Here is a 20196-nt window from a genome sequence, read left to right on the forward strand (position 1 = left end):
CATGTGTCGTCAATTAATTTCAACTGTCTGAGCATAGTAAATCGATTTGCTTCTGTTGAACATTTGTTGAAATCAATTCAGAACCAGTTTTGTTTACTTATAGCTGTTGATTTGGATCAGTCAATGTAAAAAGGATTGTTTATGTTTAAATTCTGAATTGGAAGGCATGTGCACTCGTGCACAGCATGTGCATTGGTGCACCTCATGTGCCTTGTGCACAGCCTGTTTTTCTGCATTAAGAAGCTTTTAAGTTTTAAACAATTTGACAGCATATGCTGTCAGATATATTCTACTGCCCATACTTGCTTTTAGATAATAAAATGAAAAGTTGAATCTGCCAGGGAATGTGAATGGGTTTTAATACTTAATTAGCTAAAGTTGGAATTGAAAATGGAAGGCACATGGGAAGGGTACTGTGATTTCTGAAAACAGGCTGTTAAAAAGAGTAGGATAGAGGCTTATAAAAAGGGGGGGGATAGGACACAGAAAGGGGGAGAAAAAAAAGACACAGACGGTGAGGAATTTTTTTGAAAGAGAGAGCTGAAATACACACTGAGAAGTATACACACACAGACATACATAGAGAGACACAGGGGAGCCTAAACTGAAATTTTGAGAATTGAAGTTCTGGGGGAAAACAGTAAAAAACTGGAAAAGGTCTCTTTCTGATAACTTAAGTATAAGTTCAAAACTGCAGACTAATATTGGATTCTTGAAAAGAAAGAAGATAGGGAAAGGGATAAACAGAAAATCAGCAATTACTTCTGTCTTGTTTGTCTGATTCCCAGTCTTGTTCAACCTGTTCAATCAACTCTGTTTTCTTCCAAGTATCAGCTGAGTTCATTAGTTGATTCATATTGGTCGTTTCCCCTGGATTGGTCTGTCTTGGAGTATTATTCCTACTGCATTGTTTGCTGCTACCTGTCTACCATTTCTTGTCGGTTCTAACTGTATCTTGCACTGGGAGTTGTTCTATTGGTACCTGCTGTTACTGCTGCTGTTTGGTATCGCTTCTATTGCCCTACTGACCCCTTGCTCCTTCTGTTGTATCCAATATCCAGGTACATACTAAGACTCGCATTTGATGTAACAATGAAAGCATGAATCAAAAGATTTGAAGGAGTTAGAAGCACCTGTTGTATTGCTTATGAATTGCCTTTTAATGTTGTTAAGATATGTAGTTTCTTGGTCTGATTAGCCTAATAGAGACACATTAGTAAGGTTGTACTTAATTAAAGTTTATGCCAATCTGAAACTGTGACATTTTATTCGTTTAGTAGTACATAAGATGTAAATACAATCCATGAAATGTGCAGCCATTTTAATACAATTGTTAACTCAAACTCGCTATTTAAGCATGTTTCGAATATGTAAGGGCAAATGATTGTTTAGATCTAGCTAAAGACAATACAGTTTCAAACTCTTGAGTTTCAGTTTGCGTGAAGCAGTTTACAGGATGAGTTTCAAATACCACTAGTCGCATTTCCTAAACAAGCAATTTTAATTAATCTTGTCTGAATAAGTTAAAGTTAGGGAGCTCTTGTAACAGTCGTAGCATTTCATCAATCCCATATACATTTCTTTTATCAAGTTCAAAGCATGTTTTCATGAGGTACGATGTTTCTTCAGTCCGTAAATAATTAATCGGACGATTAGCTAAAATCCGGATTTGGGCCAAACACATAGTTAAAAATAGCACGCATCTTTTCTTCTATTTTTAAGAGATAAACACATCAGAAATGTAACCGTTTTAGGATGTTCCTTCTAAAATAATGAGACGAGCCTCGCCAAATGAGATGTAAATCGCGGGGCCCTCAATAAATAACCTTGATAATTATCTAGAATTCAGGATGGGCCATTTAATAAATTTCATGGCCTTCTACAAAGATAATAACGCGTTAGACTCTGTTGGCGCGGTTTAATTAAATCACATTCTTAAATTCGGGTGCACATTGATGTGACCCAAATCCAAATCTCAATGAACTCCAAATGTGTCGACAATCACGGGTGCATTGATTGTGACGTGGTTCGAGACGCATTTTCACGACGTTGCAATTCTGTAAAATAAATGATAATAATAAAAGCGATTAAAACTTAATAAAAGCACATAGGTCACAACATGTATTTAAATCAGATATTTAGCCATTATAACAATTTAAGCGACCGTGCTAGAACCACGGGATTCGAGGGTGCCTAACACCTTCCCTCGGGTCAACAGAATTCCTTACTTAGAATTTCTGGTTCGCAGATTTCATTTGGAAAAGTCGAAAATTTCCTCGATTTGGGATTCAAGATAAACCGGTGACTTGGGACACCAAAAGCCAAACCTTTCCCAAGTGGCGACTCTGAATTAAATAAATAATCCCATTTCGAATATTTGTCACTTAAATTGGAAAAACTCCACCCATGCATTTTAACCCTTCGAGGGCGGGCGCGCAAAAAGGAGGTGTGACAGCAATTAAATTTATTTGTTGTTTATGTTTAGTTTAGATTATTTTTTAGCATAGTAAAATCTAGACCTTTTTAGCGTAGTAAAACGTAAACCCTTTTAGCATAGTAAAATTTAGAGCCTTGTAGCGTAGTAATGTGTAGTATTTCCCGAACCTCAAAATATCGAGCCCGGAACCCATAGGTGTATATATATATATATATATATATATATATATATATATATATATATATATATATTAATTGATAATATATATAATTTGTACAATTAAGTTATTAAAAAATATGAATTTAAATTATAAAAAAAATACATAATTATTAATGATAGTTTGGTGCCACTGGGCCTCAAAATATCGAGCCCGGAACTCATAGGTATATATATATAATTTGTACAATTAAGTTATTAAAAAATATGAATTTAAATTATAAAAAAAATACATAATTATTAATGATAGTTTGGTGCCACTGGTCCTCAAAATATCGAGCCCTGAACCCATATATATATAATTTGTACAATTAAGTTATTAAAAAATATGAATTTAAATTATAAAAAAAATACATAATTAAAAAATATGAATTTACAGTTGACGACATGGACACGACTGTACATCCCGGCCCTCGGACGTTGGATCTATTATCCCTACAACCCCAGCATAGATCCGAGTATATATGGGACGGACAGTTGCTAACGCAGACTTTCCGGACCAGGAGAGTGGATCTATTGTGGGAGTTTTTGAGTCCTCCCCGCATTCTACATCCCCGCGTGGTCCATTACCTGGAGGAGATGGTATTATATAGGATTATTAGGATTGGCCAGATACAGCTTGACTATGCTTTGATCATGGTCTTGATTGAGCGATGGCGACCAGAGACGCACACTTTCCATTTGCCCATCGGTGAGGCCACCATCACACTCCAGGACGCTGAGATTTTATATGGCCTGTCCGCTGATGGCTTGCCAGTTTTACTGCCTGCGACCATGAGATATTATTCGCGGTAGACATATTGGGATATGCTGCACATGCTCACGGGTTTCATGCCGGAGGACGAGGAGGTAGCGTTTGGGTCCAGTCGTATATAGTTGGTCCCCATTAGAGACCACCTGGTGCAGATCCACCATACTATCACCGACGAGTCAGCGCAGGTGGATGTACAACAATATACGAGACTGTTGTTGCTCCTTCTATTTGGGGGGGGGGGTGGTCTTGTTCCCGAACACTTCGGGGAACCTAGTGAGCCTCCGTTTTCTGCATCATATTGCCCGGTTCAAGGATACAACCATCTACAGCTGGGGTGGTGCTGTCATCTTATATCTGTACATGCAGATGTGTCGGGCTTGCATCGGCACACAAAGAGACGTTGGTGGCTTTCTGCCGCTTCTACAGGTGACAACATATTCAAATAATGTCAGCTGATCAGCTTTTTCAGTTCAACAAGACAACACACACACATAATAAATATACAGATAATTTTATTAAATTATTATTTAAATTGGTAAAATGGGAAAGTACAAATCATAATTAACAAGCATAATTTTATTTCATAAATCTTGCAACATAGACATAACAACTAATTATTACAACATCAACTCATGGGTAGTTAGGTACACTAGAAGAACACCCACCCTGAGCTTGATTACTGTTGCCACCCAAAGGACATTTTCTACGATCGTGTCCTATTTGCGAGCATATACCACATTTGCGCGCATAAACGGTGTCACTAACATCCATTTGGCTCCGTATACGTGTTCTCTTCTGCACCTGTCTTTTACGCAAATATGACTTGTTACATACCATTTTAAATGATTCCGGAGGCCAATAATGCTCAGCACCCACTGGCTGCAACTGAACACTATATGTGTTTAGGTACTTGGAAACACTATATTGTTGATCAACATAGTTGGTCTCCGCATAACCAACACGTTGAAAACACTTGATGGCATGTGAGCAAGGCATGTGGTAGAGAGATCATTTCCCACAGGAGCATAACCTTGCAGATTCATTTACAGTATGTACATTATTACCCCGATTATTATGGATAGCGGTGCGAACTTCAAAAACACCTATTTCGTTATCATACTGCAAAATTGAATGCCAATGTGCTCGCCATCTGTATTTCTCAAATCTCTTCATAGGCACTGCCATAAATTCAACACCCCTCTCCATCAATTCCGTTGCAGTTTCAGATCGTTCAACAAACCTCTCCGCCATCTACTTAAACGACATCCGCACCATGGTTGTGACGGGCAATCCTCTTGCCTACTTCAATAACCCGTTGAAGGACTCTGACATGTTTGTAGTAAGAATTCCCCATCGTCTGCCACCATCCGCATGCAACGTCCACTTTTCAGGGTCATGTCGCATTAACCAACGGTAGGCTACCTGGTCTTCTTGCCTGATAGAATCCATATGCCTCCGGAATTTATGCTGTTGGTGGTCTGTTGCTGCCATCCACATCAAATCATGTAGATCCTTGTTGGGATGTGCCTTCTGGAAATTGGCCTTAAAGTGCCTCACACAGTAACGGTGGTATGCATAAGGTTCTTGCCATGCAGGCAAGTTCTCCACAGAACTTAATATACCACCATGCCGATCAAATATTAGACAAATACCTAAACGCTGTTTGACAACGTGCTCTTTCAGGTGGTTCAAAAACAGCGTCCACGTCTTTGTGCTTTCATTGGCACAAACAGCAAAAGCTAGAGGAAATATCTGTCCATTAGCATCCACTGCCACGGCTATCAATAGCTTGATATCGTACTTTCCATAGACATGAGTTCCGTCTATGGATATTACGGGCCGGCAATGCGAAAAATCATAAATTGCTGGCTTAAACGCCCAGAAAACGTAATTGAATATGTATCCTAGTGTTCCCGGACTCTGCTCAAGCTTCCATTCAACAACTGTCCCGGGGTTAAAGTGCTGCATTGCGGCCATGTACTTTGGCAGAGATGCAAATGACTTATCCCAATTACCGTAGACAATTTCAAACGCTCGTTTGCGCCCGAGAAATGCCTTTCTTTTCGTAATGGTATGGCCATATTCCTGGTGGACTGATGTAATGCACTCTTTGATTGTATACCTTATGGACGCTTCGAGGTGCGGAATAAGTATAAGAGAAATCAAGTCAATATCCAAGTTGAAGTGATTCCCGTTGAATGTGTACATTTCGCATGTGTGGGTGGGAATATATTTACCCATTTTCCAAATACCTGTCTTCTTCTTGGTCGCACGCAACATCCAATTACATGGCCAAAACCACCTGCGACAAACAACCTTGTATACCATCGGACTTGACTCCCATACCTGCATCTCACGACACTCTTTTACGTTGTGCATTTTATAAGCCTTACTTAAGCGCACTTTATCAAGAAAAAGCATCCCCTTTGCAAGCACCGTTGGTCTAGACTCATCCCACATTGCTGTACGAATTTTATCAAAATCCCTTGTGAGAGCTTCCACATCCGACATGGTTGGCAAGTTATCAATATAAGGAATCTCCCTTGAATGAAACAACACTTTGGACTTGTACACTCTTCGTCTAGGGGGGTCTCTCTTCAAATCAGGTCCTTCCTCCTCATCCTGCTCATCACCATCCTCACGAAAAAAGGGTGTCTCGTCTACGGATTCATCGGCATTGTTATCGTAATCACTGTTCTGTTCCTCACTCTGTGCATCTGCTAGATCCTGATGTAATATGTCGTTTTCGGTCCATTGAGTGAGTACGGGTGGTTCAACTTGCTCGTTTTCACTGCACAACCAACATAAATATAAGCTACTGAATTAATAAATGCTTTCCATATGGCTATATCACTTCACTTACAAGTCGTAATGTGATGAAATTCCATGATGGACGTTTTTAATTAGGTGATGACTACCAGATGGGCCACTTGTAAAATTTATATCCGGCCGGTACCCCCTATTAAATATATAAGCGTTAATACAAATTCAATACGCCAAAAATATACATAATTAACACAAATGAAAATTGAAGTTTACCACTCGTCTTGTGAATTATGGAAATCAGGGTATAAATTATTTTCTCGCTGCTCATTCGCCGGCGGTGATAAGTTTAAATCAAGGAAAACTCTTTCATCCGGAACCTGTCCGGCAAAAACTGCTCCAGAATAACCACCCGATGACTGGGGGTTATCTTTACTACGCACAATCTCGTTTTTTGGAACGTCTTCGACCTTCACGTACATCTCCAACATTGTGATTACAAGAAATTCCCGGCATTCATCCGGAGTCCTCAGAAAATCACTCAAAGTTTCATCATCGTCGATGTTAATCTCCGAGTAAAAAGCAAACTCTTGCGGAGTGACGGAATACAGATATCTTCCGGTTACTTTAAGTATCACTGAACGTTTCCTCACACTCATTTTTTTGCATAACAACGATATCAATTTATCGTACTCTATTGTAAGTGGCAATTTAACATGACACTGAGCAGGTAAACTGTAGCCCACAGAGTTATTCTCCATCACAACCTCACCCCCAATATAATGAAACTCTTATTCTACGCTCTTCAGACATAATGAAAAAATGCTGGAGAATTTAACAACAATAAACATTTCAACAAGAGTTAAAATTTTTTTTGAATGAATTTCTATACAATCCTAACTTCTTTATATAGGAAATGGCTAGCCGAGATTTTTTTTTATATATATATATATATATAGCGCCCAAAAAGTTAGCACTATACGCTTTTGAATTATTGAAGTCAGTAATTATTGGTGGGGCCAGGAAAAAGGAGTATAGCGCCAAAATACCAGGCGCTATATATAAAACTTTATGTATAGCGTCAGGTATTGTGGCGCTATACCTGGGCGTGTCAGGTTTTGCAGTATAGCGTCACAATACTTGGCGCTATACATTAACGCCACAATTAACGTTAATGTATAACATCAAATATTGTGGCGCTATATATAAAAATGTCACCTTTTTTCCCCCACCTATTTATGTATTTTGAGTCCAAAAGAACCAGGTTCCGAACTCTATAATTTCTAGTAATAACTGCCATACCATTGATTGTTCATTTACATAGATTGAATTTGCCTAACCGATACCTTCTCAAGCCTTAAAGGTAAATAACTTTTTACTGTTGACACTGAATTGCCAACATAGCTTTCTAACTATTGACAGTGAGTTGTCAACCTAAAACTTCTCACTTGATGATGGCTTATTAAGTTCAATCTTGGTTCTTCTTCTCTCTTTCTTTTAGGCAGAGACAAAGAAGATATAGCTTTGGCAGACACCACCTTTCTAACAAGTGATTTCCACAGCGTATCATCACCCCTTTGTTGCAATTTCAGTTCGAATTGTCTGTAATGGGAAAAACTGGATCTACTAATATATTCACCGATCACCAACTACAGTGCATAACAAAAGAAAGGATCATTGTATCAGTTCAAGAAATAGACCCTACTCATAAAGAAAGCAAATAAAGTTATTTTGAAGCTGATATTTTTGTGACCCTTTCGACTTTATCCAATCTACGTGTTAAAAGCTTATTACTCATTGAAGATATTTTCACTAAGACGAACAGGATAAATAGACACATTTCAACTAGAAAAAATCCAATGGAATATGTCAAAAAGGTCACTAAGCCCTGCTTTCTAAGATTAATTTTTGATGGGTCGTTCTCAATTAAGAATTCACAACCCCAACGATCAGCATTAAGAAATCACTATGAAATTTGAAATAAACTTCATGATTAGACATGACATTGAGCAAAATCATGATGTCAACCAATACTTTTGCACTTAACCCACAATAGTATATGGTGGTATATATGACACTGATAAACATTCCTAGGAATGACTATATCATAAATAGAAGAATCAATTACGGACGAAGTAAAAAAATCTGAGGAACTAAAGAAGAAATGAACAAGTCAACAACAGCAAAGTGATCAGTACAAGAATAGATCTATAAACTAGTAAGTAGTGGTTACCTGCAAAGAGGAACTCGACAATCTTGAGGTTGGTCACAAACAGATGCGTGTAATCTTAGGAGCTGCCACCTCCGCTTGCATCTCAAACAACCTCCATTCGCTCTTGTCTTACAGCTAGCAAAATGTCGGATCAGAAGCTGGAGGCCTTGGCATGTATCAAAATTGCTACATGGAACCCTCTTATGGCTAGATTCCATGTCATAAGGCCCCACGCTTGTACATCCTTCGGTGCATATGTGCTCCAAACAAACCATCGCTTCACTTAGCTGTAAATATAAGCTCTGCTCACGTCTGTGTCTCCTCCTCCTCTTCTTACGCTAAAATGATTAATTACCAATGAAAATCACTAGTCACATCACTTAATGATAAAAGAAATGCAAACAAATGCCATGTCAAGATCACACGACAGCTTCTTCCTATTGTTCCACAATCAATTGACAAACTCCAAGAGGAATTCCATGAACCAAATCATGGGTGAACTTAAAATCACAATTGTCAATGAGCTAGAAGCTGGGGTATATGCAAATGATTTTGTAGTTACTAGCTACGTACCGAATCAGCCTCATCCATGAACTGTAGAATTTCAAGCTCAAGACAAGGATCATGATCTTGAAGGAACTTCCAGCCCTCAGTCTCCTCAACTTTCTTGAAATTGCTTGACAAAAATTTCATGCACTTGAGGTAGAGATCAGGTGCATCACATAGTCTCGCAAGTTGAAGCACATCCACTGCATTTTCAATCGTTAATCGCTCGGCCATCCCCTTAGTGCATCTCTGCTTCAGCTGTGGCACCAAGTACAGATGAGAAAGTGCTAGCAGATGAATCCCATGTTTCTCCGTCTGCTCCTCAGTGCACCTGAACACAATGATAACATGGTCGATTTAGACAACCATATGTTTTATTTATGTGTATTTAATAGAAAATATTATATGCATACTGAAGGAAACCTTTACATTTACTTAAAAGATAACAATAAGTACATCGCAGTAATATGTTACTATGATAATACCAAAAATCTTTCTATTACTAGTGTATAGGATGAAAATCCTTTTTAAAATTTTTGTTGTACACTCCAATAACACTGGAAGACGCGGTGTAGCCGGTGCTGGACAGAGTTATTAAAGAAATATATATATATATATATATATATATATATATATATATATATATATATATATATATGATTAAAGAATGTAAGGCAATCAATGAGCCACTTGTAAGACAATTATGATATGGGCGGCCAAATTTAGCTTTGAGGCCCAATCACCTATCTTCTAATCAAGGAATGAACAAAGATTTAGCTCCCATTTGGCCATATAATTGGGAGTTTTTTTTTTTTTTTTTCAAATTTTGTTTTCAATATCTGTTTGTCTGTAGATTTTAACCATTTTTTGGTAGATTTTTAAAGCAAAATCTTCAAATCCCAAAAATAGCTCTAGAGTAGTTTTGAAGTTTTATATTCACAAAACTTCAAATTCTTCTCAAGTAAAATACATGTACAAACAGAATTTCAACCTTCAAAAATCATTTTTCATCTTTTATCTTCAAAAATCATTTTTCATCTTTTATCTTCAAAAACTCATTTTTTTCAAGTTTCAACCATATTTATGTCCAAACCCAGCTTAATCCCACATGAATCTACTTCCTGCTGTCATATTCAGTATATTCAATTCCAACAAATCAGGGTTGAACTTTGATCATGAAAACCGATATAATTTTAAAAATAAATAAACAAATTAGAAAACAAACGGATTCGCATGTATTTGAAAACTCACTTGAAGAAATAGAGAAATCGGACAAAAACGGAAACGGCGTCGCAGGGAACGCCGAGAACCCGTATCGTTTTCTCAGAGCTCCTCCGCTTTTGCGGTCGAACTAGTATGCTCTCCAGCACCGTCGACGTAGCAGCCTACAATTATGTTTCGTAGAGATCAGTACTTTCAAATTGCAAAATAGAGTGATTTTGGAAATTAACTATTGGATTCACATCTGAAGAATTGGATTTTTCCTAGGACCCACTCCCAGTTTTGACATGGAAGTAGATGGTCTTTTTCATGTTAGCCAAGAAGCATTCCCTTTTCTTTTTTTTTTTTCCTTTTTAAGAAAATGAAGAATCGATTCATACCTACTTCACAAAAGTGCTACTCCCTAGTTCTACCACTATTTCCTTATTGATCTGAGAATGATACATAACTATGTTTAGAAACCATTCAAATCACACAAATAGTGGTAGCAAAATGGTAAAAAGAATACACTAATCACCCAACTAAAAAACGGGTTGAATAAGAACTTTTTAAAAACAGGTGGATAAAAATTATATTTATCCATTTAGAAAATAGATAACCAATGGATAATTATTGGGTTTAACTTTTATATTTGTAAAATCTAAAATTGGGTTCCTCAAGTTCGGGAGAATAAGAATTCTTCGAAAAGTGATCGTATTCAAAAATTCATGGATAATATGGCTACCCATATTATTCGCCGGTTAACTCCTTTTTTATCCATATTAAATACGGATCGGATCGTTTAATTTATTCATTTTTTTATTACCCGTTTTCGACTCATTCCATACCCGACCTAACCGTTTGACACCTCTACACACAAATGTTGAGACATATATAAAAATACAATTTCAAAAAGTAGTCAAACTAAATAAATCTAACATGGAGAGAGTGATGAATTGTTACACAAACAGAAGCTATGGCCAGCATTACCAGAACAGTGGAATGCGCCGGTATGCGGAGGCCGCCAGAGGTGATGATGTGGACATCGGCTTCAACTTCAACTATTTCATATTTACCGTGAATTCCGTCGACATCGCTAGCAAAGTAATTATTCGGTGACATGATGGCTGCGTTGTTGGAGTTGAGTTTGGTTTTTGATCAATTTCTGCGTAAGATAGAGCGGATTGAGATTTCAGGGTGTGTTTACGTGTACTTAGATTTTTGTGAGAGCATTTTGGCACCGTCCCTACATTTATAGGCAACGTGAGCTGCTACCGACCAAAAAGTCGCTGGGCGGCACAGCATAGCATGGAAGAAACAACTTGGAACCACTTCCATCCCCTACCACAAAATAAATTTACATAAAGCATGATATTTAAACATAGCCCCTACCATATGGAGTACTATTATTTTTTCCTGGATTTTTATTTTTTTATTTTTTTTAAATTTTTTTTGTGTGTTCTGCAAATATAAGCGTGGATTACTTTAATCCACAGTGATTCAGCCTACGCACAGGCCTGCTTGTGCGCAGGCACAGAAGGGTAACTTTGTCAGCCACACAGAAAAATATTCACTAGTGTTTTTTGCTTAGATTTCTTGATTCTCTTTGCACTTATGGACCAAACAAATATAGAATTATTTGTCTTAATTTATATGAAAAGTTATTGTGCTTACTGCTTACCATTTTCCTTCAGAAACTTATCCAAATTGTATACTCCTTGTTTTCTTTTCAAATTAAATGAAATATGAAGTATCAGGGCCAATTTTTTTAATTTTTGAATCTTAATTCAGAAATTAATTTTCTTATTTTTCTTAAAGTGAGATGTGTACATTTAGAAATTATACAAAAAGTAATATAAGTCCAAATTTTTTCTAATAAAAAATTCATAAAAATAGTTACATGCCGAAAAAGTTAATTTGACTTCTAATTATTAGTGATGTTATGAAAAGTGTATAGTATATAGATGGATCTTTTTAATTAATGGTAGTAAGAATACATTAAAATAACAGCCAATACACTACATACTAATGCACTACATACTAAGGTTACAAAAGTCACGTGGGAATTTCCAAGTGCAGGATGGCTAAAAGTTAATACGGATGATGCATCGAGGGGAAATCCAGGCAGGAGCTCAATAGGTTTTTGTATAAGAAATGAAAATGGTGACATAGTCAAGTCAGTAGGGAAAGAGATTGAAGAGACAACAAACACAATAGCTGAAGCGAAGGCCATGGTAGAAGCACTAAGGTTCTGCAGATTTCAACAATACTCTCATGTATGGCTTCAAACTGACTCAATGTTATTAAAAAAGATAATGGATAGGATCTGGAAACCACCATGGATCATATCTGAGCAGGTAGAGGAAATGATGCAACTAATGAATGAGGGAAATTACACAGTTACTCATATTCATAGGGAGGGCAACAAACTGGCAGATCACTTGGCTAATTATGCTTTAGATCATGGAGAAATAGAATGCCAACAATTCTGGCATCTAGATGCACAGGGAAGGAGGTTGGTAAATGAAGATAAGCTGCAATGTCCAAATCTAAGGGTGAATGTGAACAGGAGATAGTAAGCAAAGAGAAAAGGAAGAGCGGGAGGTGAAAGTGTACTTTCAGTTCTTTGGATATACAACCAGCATGGTGCAGAAGTGTTTAATATCATACGCATGGTTCAGGGATCTGGGAATATAAAAATGATTGATCCTAATTTCGAGCACAACAAGAAGCAAATGGCATTGGAAACACAACTAGCATGTGCAGCAAATATGTTTTCGAGAAAAGCAGGCAACAAAGGCCAATGCTTTATATTATCGCATGCTTCAATCCAATTCGGATTAAATAATCTCTTAATATGCATACAAGATTTAATGTGGAAGGCCTGGCAGACAACACATGCTGGTGAGCAAAGGAATCAAATGGAAAAGTCGAATGCACATGGAAAGTTATCTAGGATACATAAAAGCATGCAATACTCTAGGATGAAGGTACTATGGGATATATTTCTTTATGCTGCAGCTGTATGTGGAGCTCACGTGCGATTCCAGCACAAAGCTGTCTCTCATCGACGAAGCAGAAGGAACGCAGCAAAAGAAAAAAAAAGGTGCAGATGCCATGCACGCTAACTGCTGTCAAGTGGGAGTTTTGTGCGACAGAAGCTAACAACAATAGTTCACGCAAAGCACAGCAGCTGGAAAAGGAATCTAACTGTGCACTGAGGCATTTTCTAAATATTTTAATGTGCACACATGGTTTCATGTGCAAGGCATGGCAGACAACACATGCTGTTGAGCAAAGAGATCACATGGAAAAGGCTGTAAGTGGGACTCACGTGCTTTCCACCACAAAGCTGTCAACAATCCTAGGCTTCGTCGATGTCGAGCACGCTTAAGGCTGTGCACTGGTATGCGACCAGCATGGGGGACGACGAACGGATGCTGGAAGCTGGGACGTGAGCGAACATGGAGGCACGACAGGGATTTGCACGCCAAGACTATTGTGAGTCTACTATGGAGGATGGAGGGAACTAGATATGGAAGCAAACTACAACATGATTTTGTGAAACAAAAGAGAAAACAAGTGTCGAAAAAGATATGGAATTGCAACAAACAAACGGGTTTAGAAGGAATGTTGCATTGTGCGCCTTTCACATGCACATTCTTGGATGCAGAATTGTATTACAAAGTTTAATAGTATTAATGTGTTATCAATGTTGAGTGTAACACTCAATTTTGATAATAGGATACTTGTTAAGTTCAAACTTTATTACTTTCAGTTCGTAGGATATCATGACATTGTATTTTGTATTTTATCTGGTTATAAATAAAACTAGCCCTAGGCGTTTGCCTAGCGGACTGACTAAAAAAAAAATATAAAGTATTAAATATCACATCAAAATTGAAAGCTAAATATTTTAGTGAATTTGAATTTTAAGAAATTGTGAAAAATTATATAGAATATTGCTATTAATGGAATTGTGTTGAATATCTATAAATATATTTTTTCAAGATCTATAAATGTCTGAAAATTTAAAAGGTGTCATATAAAATAAATAGGAATACGGTTTTTTTAAAATAAAAAAAATTGTGGTTTTTTATTGTATCGTAGTTAGTTCCACCATTCTCGGATTTTTATTTCTGGGTCCATGTTAGTTATGGATAAACCACCACGTCAACAAGTAAGACCAACAAGCTGACATGTCATTCTTGTTTGACCCAAAAGATATTAAAATTTTTTTGAGTAAACCAATCAAAGATGAATGGGTAAATCTTAGTCAAATATAATTAATTCCAGATCGAAAAGTTAACAACAACGATTGCATATGGGATGAAAGAGATATGATTGATCTTATTAAGATTCGACATTGTCTTTCTCATCAATCGATGAGGAAGTAGATTTACATATTTTCTTCGAGGTTATCTCCTCTTTCTCTAGAATACAAGAAGGGAGCTTTTTGTCTTCCTTTTTGGAAATTGGAGAAGCTCCCTTTGCTGAGAGCTTTCCCTGGCTATTTATAGTTAGGATATCGTTGCCCTTTGCTTAACTTGACATCTTCTTGCCACTGATGTGTCTAGGTCATGATTTTAGGCGTCAATCTTACCGATTCGTCGGATGTCATAGAGGAGAAATGGAGTGGGCTCTATTGACATTCACTGCCCAATTACTGATGCGGGGTGTCGGTCAACTTGGTCGTGACAGTCAGATTTTGACCAATACAGTTAGTCCCTCCATCTGTTGGGGTCGTCCTATGTCGGACTCGGCAGACGGATCATGTTCGTTACGAATTCAAGAGAAATCTGACCTACGATTTTCCGTTCCTTAGTCACATTTTGTGGGTTTTTAGCTGAGTGGTGGCGTTCTTTCGATCCTCATGGACCGTTGTGGCGGTTTCAGAATCAAAACATCGTTTGGTATTGAAGCGTTGTTTCATGGTTATCACCATTATGACGCACGTTTCTGGGAGACTGAAAAATTTCATGCGCTACCAGATTTGATTGGCGACTCTTGAGTTTCATGCTCGGGGGATTTATGTTTCTTATAAATAGAGGAAACTTGTCATTCGATCGACACACTTCTTCATCTTTTACTCGGAATAATCTTATAGATATATTTTCTTCTCGGTACCTCAAATTTCTACGTGCCCCCTTGTTCACTGAAAACTTTCATCTCTACTTTCCGTTATTTCTTTGGCGTATTTTCTGACAAGAATGGCTGGAGATTCTTCTTGTGAAAATTTCCCTACTGTTGATTAAGTACCAAAAAATGCTGCTCAGATCACCGAAGGGGCGGATGCAGTGGAGGATGAGGGGGTCCCATCGGTGATTGAGATCTTACCCCGCCTTGGGACAAAGCCGACTGACTTCACTACTCCTGCCAGGGTCAAACCGGAACCTGTTCACTCTGTTCTGAGGGAAAGGGACATTGCAGAATTGAAGGAAAGGTGGGGGATTCCCGGTTATGTTGATATGCGGCCAGCAGTGGGAAAAGACATAGTTCACTTCGACCGCCTCGGGTACTGTGTGTTCAATGCCTACCCCTTCATTATAGGGTACACATTTCCTCTTTCCCTATTAGTGGTAGATTTTTGTCGCTACTACAAAGTGTTCCCCACCCAACTTTTGCCATATTTATACAAGGTATTCCTTATGCTTCTCAAGTATGCTGAACTCGCCGGTCGTGAGGTCACTTTGGACAATATGCTCAGCATCTTTGCTCCCCAACATATTTGTGGTTCGATAGTTCACATGCGTCCTCGGGGATCGAAGGGGCTGGTGGTGAAGATGGACGACAGGACCAACTATCGTTTCTACGAGAATTACTTTTATGTGCAAACTGAGCATATCGTAGCGGACCCAACGGGATTCCCTGAGAAATGGAACTTTGCACGTAAGTTTGTATTTTTAGTCGTCGAAGTGCTCGACCATTTTCTATGGGTACTAAATTTTATCACATCTTTGCAGCTGAGAGATTGCCTCCTCCACCTGTCGAAGGTATCCGTGAGTGGGTGGAGGCCATACTTCCCTATACGGTGGGGATTCGCACCTGGTCGACCTTTCATGAGAGGTTCGGACGCAGGCCCCTTACAGGTGAGATGACGTCTTTGTCTACTGTTCTTTCCCTTTTTACTTAGCTTCTCATGCATCGTTTGTTGTTGTCAGGGAGAGTGCGAAGAGCAAGGGCCCCTCCGTTATCTTTCCGCCAGTCGGTCGCATCCGCTCGTCCTATCGCAGTACCCACTGCCCGACCTTCATCGAGGGCTGCTTCAGTTGAGTCTGCGGCCTTGGTTACTCCGGCGAGGGCCACTTCTCATGATGAGGTTTTGACCAATGTCGTTCTCCCAACGGGTGAGTCACCATCTACTGGAGAGAAATAGGGGTCGTCGAAGAGACGGAGAGTAGATTTTGAGGCGACTCCCCCAATAGTAATTTATCTGGACGACTCTCCCCTGACAGGTTTTGGAGAGGGCATTATGGCTATTCCCCCCGTAAGGGCAGAGCAGACCGTCGAAATTGTCGATGTCCGTGATCGACAATCAGAGACTCCTGCCGCTGCCTTGGCTCAATCAGAGATCCCTGCCGTTGTTGGTGTCCAACAACCTTTCGTAATGGAGAATCAGACTTCTGGGGCCGCTGTCATGATTTCAGACGTGCCCTCATCTTCTGCACTGGGTCGGGCTCCACCTTCAGCAGCAAAAAGGGGAAAATGCGTGGTGGTTGACGACCTGGACCCCGATGATGTCAGGATTTTTGAGGAGGGCCTTACTCATTCGATGGTTAATGCAAGGGGCTCGGCCCGTATTCTTCAGATCCCGTCTGGCGTCAATCTCTTGGGGGAACGGGAGGATCTAGTGCCGCAATTCAACCTGTTATGCTCCGAGGCCGAGAATGAGTCCCTCCGGTCTTTTCCTGATGCTGATTTGATGGACGAAGTGGCCGTTATGGGCTTAAGGGTACGTTGCATTTTACTTTCGCTTTTTTTTTTCGCCCTTCTCGGAAGTACTAGCCTAACCCCTTCTTTGCATTTTCCAGACATATATGGTGGAAGTGGAAAGCATTCGCAGGGACAACACTAGGGCAAAATTTTTTTTGAAGATGTTGGAGAAGTATCGTCGCTATCGTGACAGATGTCGCGAGATGCACGAGCGGTTGAGGACGGATCCCCGCAATCAGGCTCTTGGTGAGGAGTTGGAGAAAAGGGACCAGGAATTGATGCAGACCATCCGCAGCAAGAGCGCACTCTAGGAGCAACTTAGAATTAAGGACGAGGAGCTCGAGTTGGGTAAGGGGGTTGCAGCGGAATGCGAGCATCTGTAGGGAAGGTTGAGGTCGATGCTGTCGGAGATAGACCAAAACTTGGTCAAGGTTGAGGCGATGAGCGTAGAGTGGATGAGAAAATTGACTTTGCTGGAGAGCAAAGTCGATGGGTTGGAGAGCATTAAGGGTGCCTAGTCCAAAGCTTTGGCGAGGGAAATGACCCTGGAGAATACCATCCGCGTCCTCCAATCCGAACAAAAGTCGGAGAGAGCGACAGCTACCCTCATGGAGGCGAGGCTCGAGGAGCGCATTGACATGATTGATCAGGAGGCATCAGTTCTGGGAGATCGGGTCATGGCTCTGGAGGCAAAAAATGAGCGATTATTAGCTCAGGTTGAGTCATATTCCGCTGCTGTTCCCCCCAAATGCATGAGCTCTAGGTTTATGCTGAAGCCCGACGGGATATATATAAGATATTGTGGGAGGCGGGCACCGTGGTTGAGGCTGCTTATGAGGAAGCACGAGCGAAAGAATGGGAGGCTCGCATCAATTGTGGGTATGACGCGGCGACACCCGAATCTAATAAGGATGCATATGATGGTAATGGAGAACCTCTTGGAGACGGTGATGATGGTGGAGATGGTGATGGTGTTGGTGACAGCGGTGATGACGCCGAATGAAGAATGTTGTCCTTTGTTTTTATTTTCAATTGTTTGTCGATTGTTGTTCGTTCGTGTTTTTTTTGGTTGGCTTGGGCCATATGGAAGCGGCGATAGCCCGCACAGTGACTTTGTACAAATGAGAGTTCTTTTCTTCGCTATTTGTCTTGTACTTCACTTTTATTTCAACTGTTTATGGCTTTGGTGCAAGATAGATGCCCGTATGGCGAGTCCCGATTTTTCTTTCCTTCCGCTGGTTTTCGGCCTTAACGGGTGTTGTTTCGAACTTATCGAAATGACGGCCCGTCGTCGTTTGATCGAGGTTGAACCCTTCTTTTTTTTTTTGGCGAAGGCTCTTAGACTTAAAGGGTTTTATTTCAAACTTATCAAAATAATAGCCCGTTGTCGTTTGATCGAGTTTGAACCCTTCTCTTTTTTGGCGAAGGCCCTTGGCCTTAAAGGGTGTTATTTCGAACTTATCGAAATAACAACACATTGTCGTTCAATAGAGGTCGAACCCTTCTCTTTTTTGGCTAAGGCCCTTGGCCTTAATGGGTGTTATTTCGAAATTATCAAAATAATAGCCCATCGTCGTTTGATCGAGGTCGAACCCTTCTCTTTTTTGGTGAAGGCCCTTGGCCTTAAAGGGTGTTATTTCGAACTTATCGAAATAACAACTCATCGTCATTCGATCAAGGTCGAACCCTTCTCTTTTATGGCGAAGGCCGTTGGCATTAAAGGGTGTTATTTCAAACTTATCAAAATAACAACCTGTCGTCGCTCGATTGAGGTTGAACCCTTCTCTTTTTTGGCGAAGACCCTTTGCCTTAAAGTGTGTTATTTCGAACTTATCGAAATAACTGCCCGTCGTCGTTCGAACCCTTCTCTTTTTTGGCGATGGCCCTTGGCCATAAAAGGTGTTATTTCGAACTTATCGAAATAACGGTCCGTCGTCGTTCGATCGAGGTCAAACCCTTATCTTTTTTGGCGAAGGCCCTTGGCCTTAAAGGGAGTTATTTCGAACTTATTGAAATAACGGCCCGTCGACGTTCGATCGAGGTCAAACCCTTCTCTTTTTTGGCGAAGGCCTTTGGCCTTAAAGTGTGTTATTTCGAACTTATCAAAATAACAGTCTATCGTCGTTCGATCGAGGTCGAACCCTTCTCTTTTTTGGAAAAGGCCCTTGGCCATAAAAGGTGTTATTTCGAACTTATCAAAATAATAGCCCGTCACCGTTCGATCGAGGTCGAACCCTTCTCATTTTTGGTGAAGGCCCTTGTCCTTAAAGTGTGTTATTTCGAACATATCGAAATAACAGCCCGTGGTCGTTCGATCAAGGTCGAACCCTTCTCTTTTTTGGCAAAGGCCTTTGGCCTTAAAGGGTGTTATTTCGACGTTTGATCAAGGTCGAACCCTTCTCTTTTTTTGGCGCAGGCCATTGGACTTAAAGGGTGTTATTTCGAACGTATCAAAATAACAACCCGTCATCGTTTGATCGAGGTCGAACCCTTCTCTTTTTTGGCGAAGGCCCTTGGCCTTAAAGGGTATTATTTCAAACTAATCGAAATAACAGCCCGTCATCGTTCGATCGAGATCGAACCCTTCACTTTTTTGGAGAAGGCCCTTGGCCTTAAAGGGTGTTATTTCGAACTTATCGAAATAACAGCATGTCGTCATTCGATCGAGGTCAAACCCTTCTCTTTTTTGGCGAAGGCCCTTGGCCTTAAAGGGTATTATTTCGAACTTATCGAAATAATAGCTCGTCGTTGTTCGATCGAGGTCGAACCCTTCTCTTGTTTTGGCGTAGGCCCTTGGCCTTGAAGGGTGTTATTTCAAACTTATCGAAATAACAGCCTGTCATTGTTCGATCGAGGTCGAACCCTTCTCTTTTTTGGCGAAGGCCCTTGACCTTAAGGGGTGTTATTTTGAACTTATCGAAATAACTGCCCATCATCGTTCGGTCGAGATCGAACCCTTCTCTTTTTTGGCAAAGGCCCTTGGCCTTAAAGGGTGTTATTTCGAACTTATCAAAATAACAGCCCATCCTCGTTCGATTGAGGTCGAAACCTTCCCTTTTTTGGTGAAGACCCTTGGCCTTAAAGGGTGTTATTTCGAACTTATCGAAATGACATCCCATCGTCGTTCGATAGAGG

At 39.8% G+C, this 20196-nt stretch overlaps 2 protein-coding genes across 5 annotated transcripts; both read right to left on the minus strand.

The window, feature by feature from the left end:
* Positions 1–598: 598 nt before the first annotated feature.
* Positions 599–11442, minus strand: LOC104248093 (BTB/POZ and TAZ domain-containing protein 1-like). Of its 4 annotated transcripts, none has more exons than XM_070150321.1 (5): positions 11119–11440; positions 10180–10313; positions 8956–9259; positions 8404–8720; positions 599–1041 (listed from the first exon to the last, which is right to left on the minus strand). In XM_070150321.1, exons 1-5 carry the CDS (start codon positions 11248–11250, stop codon positions 1014–1016), a joined length of 915 nt encoding a protein of 304 aa, XP_070006422.1. In that variant the 5' UTR covers positions 11251–11440; the 3' UTR covers positions 599–1013. The 4 variants fall into 4 exon arrangements, with proteins under 4 accessions (XP_070006422.1, XP_070006423.1, XP_070006421.1 ...); XM_070150320.1 differs by lacking the exon at positions 599–1041 and adding an exon at positions 3045–3827 and having other exon boundaries at positions 11119–11442; XM_009804284.2 differs by lacking the exon at positions 599–1041 and adding an exon at positions 7444–7819 and having other exon boundaries at positions 11119–11438.
* Positions 4014–7077, minus strand: LOC138872185 (uncharacterized). The gene is made up of 3 exons (XM_070150319.1): positions 6447–7077; positions 6271–6366; positions 4014–6198 (listed from the first exon to the last, which is right to left on the minus strand). Exons 1-3 carry the CDS (start codon positions 6929–6931, stop codon positions 4707–4709), a joined length of 2073 nt encoding a protein of 690 aa, XP_070006420.1. The 5' UTR covers positions 6932–7077; the 3' UTR covers positions 4014–4706.
* Positions 11443–20196: the final 8754 nt, after the last annotated feature.

The sequence above is a fragment of the Nicotiana sylvestris genome, chromosome 6 (genome assembly GCF_000393655.2).
Source record: "Nicotiana sylvestris chromosome 6, ASM39365v2, whole genome shotgun sequence".
In the NCBI taxonomy this organism is placed as follows: domain Eukaryota; kingdom Viridiplantae; phylum Streptophyta; class Magnoliopsida; order Solanales; family Solanaceae; genus Nicotiana; species Nicotiana sylvestris.